Source organism: Hevea brasiliensis, chromosome 10 (assembly GCF_030052815.1).
Source record: "Hevea brasiliensis isolate MT/VB/25A 57/8 chromosome 10, ASM3005281v1, whole genome shotgun sequence".
Taxonomy (NCBI): Eukaryota; Viridiplantae; Streptophyta; class Magnoliopsida; order Malpighiales; family Euphorbiaceae; genus Hevea; species Hevea brasiliensis.
In genome coordinates this window covers 5,178,134-5,187,375 of record NC_079502.1, presented here as the reverse complement: position 1 = coordinate 5,187,375, position 9,242 = coordinate 5,178,134, and the positions used below count along the sequence as shown (strand labels likewise).

Sequence of the window (9,242 nt, the reverse complement as noted above, 5' to 3'; positions counted from 1 at the left end):
CTCGGTCCTGCGACTGGTATAATCCAGATCTCTAGTCTCTCAATCTTAGCGAACTCACTGACTTCTTCTTTGTGCAGGTATGGTGGGTGGTGACCCTTCCAAAGAGAGCCGTAAACGAAAGAGGGAGGTCTTCCAAAAGGTACAAGCGATGAAAGAGGCAAGTGCCGCTGCTGCTCAAACACCTCGACGAGACTTGGTAGAAGTACCGAGCTCCCCTCCTCAACCTCAGGAGCAGCCAGTCTTAGAAGTAGAGGTCGTCGTCTCTCCACCTCAGCAAATTGAATGTCCACCTCCTCCGATCTCTTCCATTATAGAAGGAGAGTCGTCTGGCCCTACTGTTAGAACTCTCTCCCGAGGAGCTCAACTCCTTATCCAATTGCTGGAAAGAAACCGCTCAACCCGAGGGAATTCTAGTCTAGCCAAGGTCATGGGCGCTTCTATCTGTTTCCAAAAAGATCGGAACCGGTTGGCTGAGGAGAGTATTGACAATATTCTAACTCAGACAATGAGTTTGGGTTTGGAGGCTATTGCAAATTAACACGTGATCAGAGAAAAAGCCCACGTCTTAAGGAATGAGATTTTTAAGGCGGTCCAGGATGCGTCGACTGCGAAGGCTCAGCTCTCCATTGCCAATGATTACATCGTCAAACTGAAAGATCGGGTGAAGTATTGCGAAGAGAGGATAGCTGAAGTGGAGCGAGAACTTGAAGTCACCTGGGCCGGTCAATCTGCCGATCTCGCTCGTTTTTCTGAGGAACTTCGGGCAAAGGAGAGGAGCTCTAAGCAAAGGAGGAGGAGAGCACTACAAAAGAAGCTGGGGCATATATGAATGCCCATAATGACCTCTTGTCCGAACTAAAGAAGCGTTATCCTGAGAAGGACTTTTCTTGGATGGATAAGCTCATCCCAGCAGCCGAAGAGGATAGCAATGAGGAGCATGAGGGTGAGGAGAGAGAGAGAAATGTAAGAGCAGGGCGGAGAAGACCTTCCTTGCTAATGGACTTGTATATTTTTATTTTGAAATGAATTGAAGTCTTTTATGTTCAATTTCTTGATAAGATCGAAAAATATCCAAATCAAATTATCTAAGTACTTAATTGATTGAATGCAGTTGAACATTAAAACTGAGAGCGACTATTAATCAAAAGATATCAAATTACTCTAAGAGATCGGAAAAATATTACACGTGAACATGAGATCAGATGGAGTTATGACCAAATATCGAATGAAACTTTAGAATATTAGAATTGCAAAGATTTGACATTTGACTTGAACTTTTAAGGTCAGAACCATTATTAGACCCGATAAAAACCTTAACTTTATTTGAGAAATATCTGGGCAATTCAAGCGAAAAGCCCGATTATAACATTAGTCAAATTAAATTTTGCGGTATTTGTACATAGAGAGATCGGAGAACAATAGCAGGCAAGATTGGATGATCCGGAGATCCAATATTGACTCAAACTCATCTGATAAAGACTAAGAGATCGGAAAACAATCTAACTTGACCGTGAGATCAATTTGTTCCAGAGACGAACCATCGGTAAGTTCGAAAAAACTACCTGTGATCGGGACATCGATCGAGAACGGATAATAAAGTTTTAATTTTAAAAGAACCTTGCCTTCAAAGGTCGGCCAAAATATGGTGTTTACACATAATATGAAATAGAACTCTTATGCGTGCAAATTTAACTGCAATAGATGCAACATCATTCCCAAACAATTGGAACACAACAATGATCATAAGGTAAGAAGTATTTTTCAAGGGTTCTTCATCTTGATCCTCAGCTTTCTGGCTACCTGTGCTGCCTTGGGATGAACTGGCCGCTTACTGCTATCACACTGTTCTACCTCCACCCAATTTATTACTTTGAGTACAAGAGATTGAGGAACTTTATTAGCATCCCCATCTACAGTGCCTTTAGATTGCTTCATACCATTTTCCAAAGCTTTTTCTAAGAACTCCATAAACCAATTTCCGGCTTCAGTTTCAATCTGCTTACCCAATCTAATTGTATTGCTTAAACTGCACAAGGTCGGCGTCTTGTTTTCGTCATTCTCACAGATAGTTTCAAGGGTAAGTTTTCCAAGCGGAGTGGATGGACCTTTTCTTTCTGAAGAGACCTTTTGGTTGGGATTTGATCGTAGGACTTTTCCGAAAATTGTCTTCTGTTCATTTCTTTCAGGAAAGGCAGCAATTGATTTGTACAGTGCTGCTTTTCTTTTGGATGAATTTAATTCTGAGTTCTTGGATTGGTCTATAGAATTGTGTATAATTTCGTGTAAGATTGGGAACTCCTCCTCAGGCTTTTTATTTTTTTGTACAACTTTGTGGTTTTGAGCAATTTCAGCAGCTGAAGTAGCTGCTTGAATGGACATCATACCAGTAATTGCTTGCACAATTTGGTGATGGAATTCCAGAAACTTATCAAAACAGGCCGCTGGAGCGTCTGGTCTAGCAGATTTGCACAAGTTGGATAACATCCTATAATAGCAGAACTCAATTTCAAAATTCCAGGCCACAAGATAAGCAATTAAACAAACAAGAGAACTGCGAAAGGATAAGAGATGTTTTAGTACTTGATAGATCGGACCAAAGTTTCTGTAGCTGAAGCATCTCTCAGGGCCTGTAGGGCTGCCTTTTGGGCTGTTTCTCGCTGCTGCACGGCTCCCTGTCAAGCGGAACAAATTAGCAAGCAGAACCAAGGACATGGTTAAATCTATGTCATTAATAGAAGTGCTAGGAATCTTGAATTCAACCTTGCCAAGTATGCTTAACTTTCCTGGCAAACAGAGGGATAGATTGGTGCTATCACAAGCAGAATTACTGGACTGGGACTGTGGCTCTGGGGCAGGCTTTGAGTTGTAAGAGTTGTGTGAATCTCCACCCATTTTGAGGGAAGCCACCCCCTTTCCATTCCTTAAACGTGGTGGTGGAGAACATTTATTTTCCTATAAAAGACAATAATTTGTTTTTTAAGGAAGATTAGAGACAATTGAAAGCTTCAAATTCTTCTTTCCATAGGCACTGGATAAATACAGACAAACAGAACATTCCCTTGGAAAAACAGAAAAAGTTCAAGACTTGATATGTATAATTGAGGAAAAATGTACCTACAGATGAGTTGAAGGGGCTAACTGGGATCTTTGCCTCTCGTTCACAGACGCTTTTGCTTCTTGGAAACTTCGATGCTGAAGTTACAGCGCAACTTTTTCTAAGTAATGAAGGACTCTCTCCATTCGCATCCACCATTTTAGCAAGCAGACCACCGCCAAATGAACACCTAATTCCCCCACTTGCACTTCCATCTTTGCCCATTCTCGCTCTTATCATTGGAGAAGCGGGTTTCCCACAACTTGTCCGCTGTTTCACCGGTGTGCACTGATCAAAATCCAGAGGAACTGGCTTCAAAACCATCGGTGACGAAACCCCACTTTCCCCATTTTTCCCTGTTCCCCAAGAACCTCTCCTGTGACCTGAAGTCTTTGAATTTGGGTTTTGTTCGCCTCTCTCCCCTTTTTCTCTAAGACCCATTAATGGTTCTGGTGTGCCCACAAACGGGTGTCTCCCGGGAAGTGGCTTTGCGCCTTTAACAACTGGAACCGGAGATCCTGGCTCCAATTTATCGACATAAATAAACTGGCCTAGCTGCATTTTGTCGCTGAGAACAAAGTCATCTTGGTAAGAGGGAAGACTGACATAGATTGAGTGAGAAGAATCAGAGACCTTAATGTAGAATCCGTGTTTAGGCCACAGATTTTTCTCGTCAAGATCAGCTGGGACTATATCAGTCACCTGCAGAAGCGAGCTTCGGTGCTCACTCGTGGGTTTTGTCCCTGTACTCATCCCATTGAGAAGCTTCAATAGAATTCCTGGTGCCAATGCCGCCATGTCCTTTCCTTTGTAGAGGGTTTAAGAATTGCCCAAAAATAAGACTCAAATTCAGGTGATAACAAGGAATTCAAGAAAAGCAAACAGAATATAAATGGTTCAGTCAAATACCGTAAAGAAAAATCAAGAATGCTGGAAACAAAGGTATTTTTCAGTTGAAAAGGGCATTAGATTTTCAGTTGAGGTTCAGGGGTAGTTCACTGCTGGTAAGAAAGGAAGGAAGAAGTGAAGAAAGGAATAGAGTGGTAGGGTAGTGGCTACTAAGAGGGCGTTGGTAACGGTAAGTAGGAGAGGCCAAAAATGCCTAAATTTTTTAAAAATTTTGAGATTTTAGGAGCGTTGAGGCAACGGTCATTTGGTGTGGTGGTGCGTCAATTCGCAATGATTTTGAATTGTAAATGGGAAACGAATACGTCGTCGGTTCGCTCTCAGACGTATTTTCCCTGTTAATTTGTGTGAAAAATGGGAAGCACTCTTGCTAATGGGCTTTACAGTACAATACAAGCTTATTGCTATTGCGGTTTTTATTTTTTTAAATTTTTTTTATATCTTGTTAAATCTCTGAGAATAAATCTCAATTAGTTTAAAATTAAGATTGAGTTATTATTGTATTTTAAAAAAAAAGAATTAGTTATTATTTTTGCATTTAATAATCATTATAAATTTTAAAAATTTAAATTTAATTTATAAATTTATTCTATAAAATGATATTCTATTTTTAAATTTAAACCAAATTTAAAAGTAATTTCTAACATAAATATTTATTTTATTTCCATCTTATTCCATATCATTCTTCATACTAAATCAAGTGTAAATCTTAGAAGAATAAATCAATAAATCCTATTAATTAATTAATTAGGCAGTCTATAGAATTTAAGTTGGAGATGGCTTTTAATAAAAAAAAATGAAAAAGAAACTAGGGGTGACCTGCAACATCCATGCAGAAAAGAAGATTTTGGCTGGAGCAGATAAAGCTCACTGGTGACCTTATCTAAATAGAGGACAAAAATAAATCGAATCACACATCTAAAAGGAAGGGGAAAGTGAATGGCCTAATAAGTTGGCAAATCTCTAACGTGATAACACGCTTTTGAAAATCAAAGGAGTCAAAAGAATAAAATCATGAAACCGTTGAGCCAAAACAGACAATACTATCAAATTCCAAGAAAAGCATTACATGACCATTGTTACAGGCTGATGCAGCCAAACACCTAACAGCTGAAAATGCTTGGTTTTTTTTTATAAGAGTATTTAATATTTAAGAAATAAATTAGGGTTCAAATAGAAAGATTTGGAGCTTATATGAGAATTAGATTTTGAATGCCAAATCTCCCCTCTTGCTCTTGCTTTTTTATTAGCGAAGTCGCTTCTCGATCAAGCAAATACCATACAATAGCTTGGGAGCAAATCCATGAGCATGTCATATTTCCCGGGAAAATAATAATTCTATTATAACTTGAAAAGTAATGTAAATATATATATATTTTTAAATATAATAAGCGAAAAAAATACATACAAATAAAAGAATGAAAATATTATTAAGCACAAGAATTTACAAGTTCTTTAAAAATTTATTATATTCTTTTAATTTTATCAATTTTAACCAAAATGAATAATATTTATATCAAATTTAAACTATTTTCATTACATACGAATTCTATTTCTATTGGTATTAGCGGTGGCCATTCATCCTCTACTTATAGAATACAGAACGATTAGCAATTTGAAGAGAGGTAATGCAAAATGTAAAAACATTAAACTAATTCAGCAAATTGGCTTGTTATTCAGCAATTTGTATTTCTTTCAAAACTCAGAGACCGGTGAGAAAAGCAGTGAATATCAGATCATTCAAAGAAATAAATAAACATCTCCGTTTGAAAATGCTAGTTTAATTGTGAAAACAAACATACTACATAACACCTCTGCTGATCATCTTGTTGGTAGCTACAACAGAAGTCCACTGGCCATGTTATAGAGGTGTTGCAAATCCTGCCAAAAGAACAAATAAAAGGTCAAGAAACTTAAGCTTTGAATGCCCCATTCTAAACTGGGACATTATAGAGGAGGCTTCTTTGAGATATTGTTGGTTGATACTATCCTAAGACCTACCAAGGAGTTGAGAAGACAGGTACTTTAACCTGGAACAGCAATCTAAACCAATCACAAGTGGTCAAATCCCATGTGTTGGCAAGTACTTTATGCAACTTAAGTAGATATTATGAAGCTGGTTGCAAATAGATTCAAGTTGCATTTGCCCTCTGAAGCGCTAAAGTTCCAGAAGGGAGAAAAATAGACATGTATGAAAAGTTCCTATGCAGCAAAGGTCATTACAGAAATTGAATGTGATAAATATGGCGTTCCTGTTTTATGTTGACAATAAAATTGTACATAAAATAAGTACAAAGACTGAAAAGGCTACATGCAAGTTCTGAAAACATGGAATCAAACAAAGAGAAAAATAGACATGTATGAAAAGTTCCCATGCAGCAAAGGTCATTACAAAAATTGAATGTGATAAATATGGCGTTCCTGTTTTATGTTGATGATAAAATTGTACATAAAATAGGTACAAAGATTGAAAAGGCTACATGAAAGTTCTGAAAACATGTAATCAAACAAAGAGAAAATAGACATGAATGAAAAGTTCCTATGCAGCAAAGGTCATTACAAAAATTGGAATGTGATAAATATGGCGTTCCTGTTTTATGTTGACGATAAAATTGTACATAAAATAAGTACAAAGATTGAAAAGGCTACATGTAAGTTCTGAAAACATGGAATCAAACAAATGATTAAACATAATTTTAAGAAATCAGGAAAGTGTGTTAAGATTATGCAAGAAAAATCTCTAGTAGATCTTGGTCAAGTTTGAATTGGCTTGTTCCTATCATTACATGAGTCTTATAAAAAACCTTAAGAAACGTTACAACTCCCCAGATTTTCCCACTAGTTTCCACATAAGCTTAAAACCAGGAATTTGCTCTCAAAAAAATATCAAATTTTGGAACAGCTAAGCGTGAACATTTCCTACATCTACTCAATTCCGGTATCAAAGGTGAGTTAAGTAGAGAGGCAAAAATGCACCAATATGGATATGCAAAGTCTATGATAAGGCACAGAACCAGGCAATATCCCATAAATCAGCAATGTTATAATTGCAAAGTCTCCAATTCACTAAAGTGAGATACTCCCTCACCCTGGACAAGAAAATCATGACAGGTCCTAAATAAGATGTCCCTTTTCTCTCTCCTTTCTAATAGTTCCTAAAAAAGTCCTTGTAGTCTTAGTTTCTTACAGATTAATTGGTGGTAGTGTATAACACCTGGACAGGGAAACCTAGCCCTGCTGCTGAAGCAAATTTGAAGAGTCCGCCATGTCACAATATCATATGTGCGAAGGATTTGTTCACCCATTTGAATATTCTAAGATTGGACTTGTTCACAAAAAGGTTGGGCAAATATAGAGTTGGGATTGCTTTACTCGTCAGCAGATATCAATCCAAATTTCATAGAACTCGTCCAGACACCAGTTGCACAAATGACAAATGAAATCCAATTATGCATGTCCAAACATCATCAACATCTCCATCTAAAAAATATGCACCCAAACGAAATATTTTCTTAGCAAAACTTAATATCATTTTAGAATTCATTTATCTGGCCAACAAGGCAGTGAGGCACCAAAAATCAACCATGCTCTTTACACTCTTGTAAAATATTTGCATAATTTAGTCTTCAACAAGGCCATCAAACTGCCTTCAAGGAGACATTTCCATGACAAGTTTGAGTTATCTGATACAGAAAACAAATACTTCCTCTTAGATATGATTTTAGGGTCCAGCTCCTTAATCAGGTATTCAACCAAACCAACTAAGAAATAAAGATATTTGACTATGAAAAATTTTTAAAGGAACATTAGGGTTAAAGTTAAAAGGGCCAATTTCTTTTTATCCTAAAAATTGTGAGAATTTCAATACCTTAATAAAATGAACCAATGCCTTCAACATTTCCCAAACTGGCATCGGCAATAAACCTTTTAACACATTCTAGTATGTATGGATCACACTGAATACCATGTTATTGGAGATCACAGCACATTAATTAAAAAACAAAAATTACAAATTATAGTTTTGATTAATACCTTCAGATAGACATCCCCAAGTGTCATTGTGCAATGATAGCAATGAGGTAAACAATGCGGAGGCTGTAACACTATGCAATGGTATCAAGGATAGCGCACCACCCAACTCCACAGGAAGCCTAAAGCAGCCATCCAGTGAATCTTCTTAGTATTACTATAACAGGGTCATTAATATCCACAAAGTTTATTTGACAACATTCAAAACATTGAAATAAAATTATTGCTCATTAAAAATGTGATATTGTGACAAAGCAATAGACAATAGCATTAGAGAAATGATAAATACACTACATCCAAATTGATCTTAACTATCAAGAGACTAAGAGTGTGAAGTTGAGCCCTAAAACTCTTCGTAGAAATTATATGAAATCTAAAAATGAGGTATTTTATACAGAATCTTGGAATTGAATGCGCATCCCCACAATGACAAAAAGAACCAAACGAAAAAACAAGAACGCTATACTTCGCACTCTATTTACATCACTGAATCCCTATATTTCATAACTCAAAAACCAAAGCAAACCAATAAAGAAAAATAAAAAAATGAAATTTCACATTCCTTTAATCTGAATCAAGAAAACAGCAAAAGAACATAAGAAACTAGAAATACATGGGTATGCGCTTATATGCATATATATGCATAGAACGCAAGCCAACCTGGAGAAGTTTAGCTTGTGGAGTGATAAGCGATTACAAGAGGAGGGCTTAGGAAAGAGTCCACTCAAGCTAGCGGCTTTTGAAGCAAAAAGGGAAGATATCGTTTTTGTTGTTGGTGGTGGTGGTGAACGGGTTAAGAGGGCTTTTGCAGAAGTTGAAGAGAACTGAAGGGTTCTTCTTGCACCATTGGCCGCCATCTTTCTTTCTTTCTGTGACGACGCCAAGCAAAACCCCTTCCACTCTTCAGTCTTCCCGTCTATGCGGCTCCACGGCGAGAAAGGGTTGATGTTTGTGGGCTGGATTGTAGTTAATTGGACTATGGCCCTTAACTTAGCCCATTATCAAGCCACCCAACTTGTTTTGGGCTTATGTTTTTATTAGAGTGTTTAGTTTCACCATTTATTTTTAATTTTTCACTTAAAATATATTTATGAATCAAATTAAAAATAATTAATTAATTATCTAATAAAATTATTTTAAAAAAATTTTTAAATAACTTAAGTATTTAGTTAAAAAGTGTTTAAAAGTAATTTAATTAATTTAAATTAATAAA

At 36.7% G+C, this 9,242-nt stretch overlaps 2 protein-coding genes across 2 annotated transcripts; both read right to left on the bottom strand.

Annotated features, from left to right (window-relative positions):
* Positions 1-1,582: 1,582 nt before the first annotated feature.
* Positions 1,583-4,192, bottom strand: LOC110638850 (uncharacterized). Its single transcript, XM_021789563.2, has 4 exons — positions 3,119-4,192; positions 2,761-2,952; positions 2,581-2,672; positions 1,583-2,485 (listed from the first exon to the last, which is right to left on the bottom strand). Exons 1-4 carry the CDS (start codon positions 3,890-3,892, stop codon positions 1,762-1,764), a joined length of 1,782 nt encoding a protein of 593 aa, XP_021645255.2. The 5' UTR covers positions 3,893-4,192; the 3' UTR covers positions 1,583-1,761.
* Positions 4,193-5,646: 1,454 nt separating this feature from the next.
* LOC110638849 (uncharacterized) lies at positions 5,647-8,958 on the bottom strand. Its single transcript, XM_058128998.1, has 3 exons — positions 8,690-8,958; positions 8,033-8,151; positions 5,647-5,881 (listed from the first exon to the last, which is right to left on the bottom strand). Exons 1-3 carry the CDS (start codon positions 8,884-8,886, stop codon positions 5,862-5,864), a joined length of 336 nt encoding a protein of 111 aa, XP_057984981.1. The 5' UTR covers positions 8,887-8,958; the 3' UTR covers positions 5,647-5,861.
* Positions 8,959-9,242: the final 284 nt, after the last annotated feature.

Bases quoted from the DNA above. Each gene is read 5' to 3' on its own strand.
- LOC110638849 (XM_058128998.1), bottom strand. From the start codon at position 8,886: ATGGCGGCCAATGGTGCAAGAAGAACCCTTCAGTTCTCTTCAACTTCT. The intron at 8,152-8,689 runs GTTGGCTTGCGT...TGGCTGCTTTAG, and splicing joins CACAAGCTAAACTTCTCCAG to GCTTCCTGTGGAGTTGGGTG. The intron at 5,882-8,032 runs GTATTAATCAAA...TTCTTTTGGCAG, and splicing joins TTGGGGATGTCTATCTGAAG to GATTTGCAACACCTCTATAA.
- LOC110638850 (XM_021789563.2), bottom strand. From the start codon at position 3,892: ATGGCGGCATTGGCACCAGGAATTCTATTGAAGCTTCTCAATGGGATG. The intron at 2,673-2,760 runs GTTGAATTCAAG...TCCGCTTGACAG, and splicing joins AGTTAAGCATACTTGGCAAG to GGAGCCGTGCAGCAGCGAGA. The intron at 2,486-2,580 runs GTACTAAAACAT...CTGCTATTATAG, and splicing joins ACTTTGGTCCGATCTATCAA to GATGTTATCCAACTTGTGCA.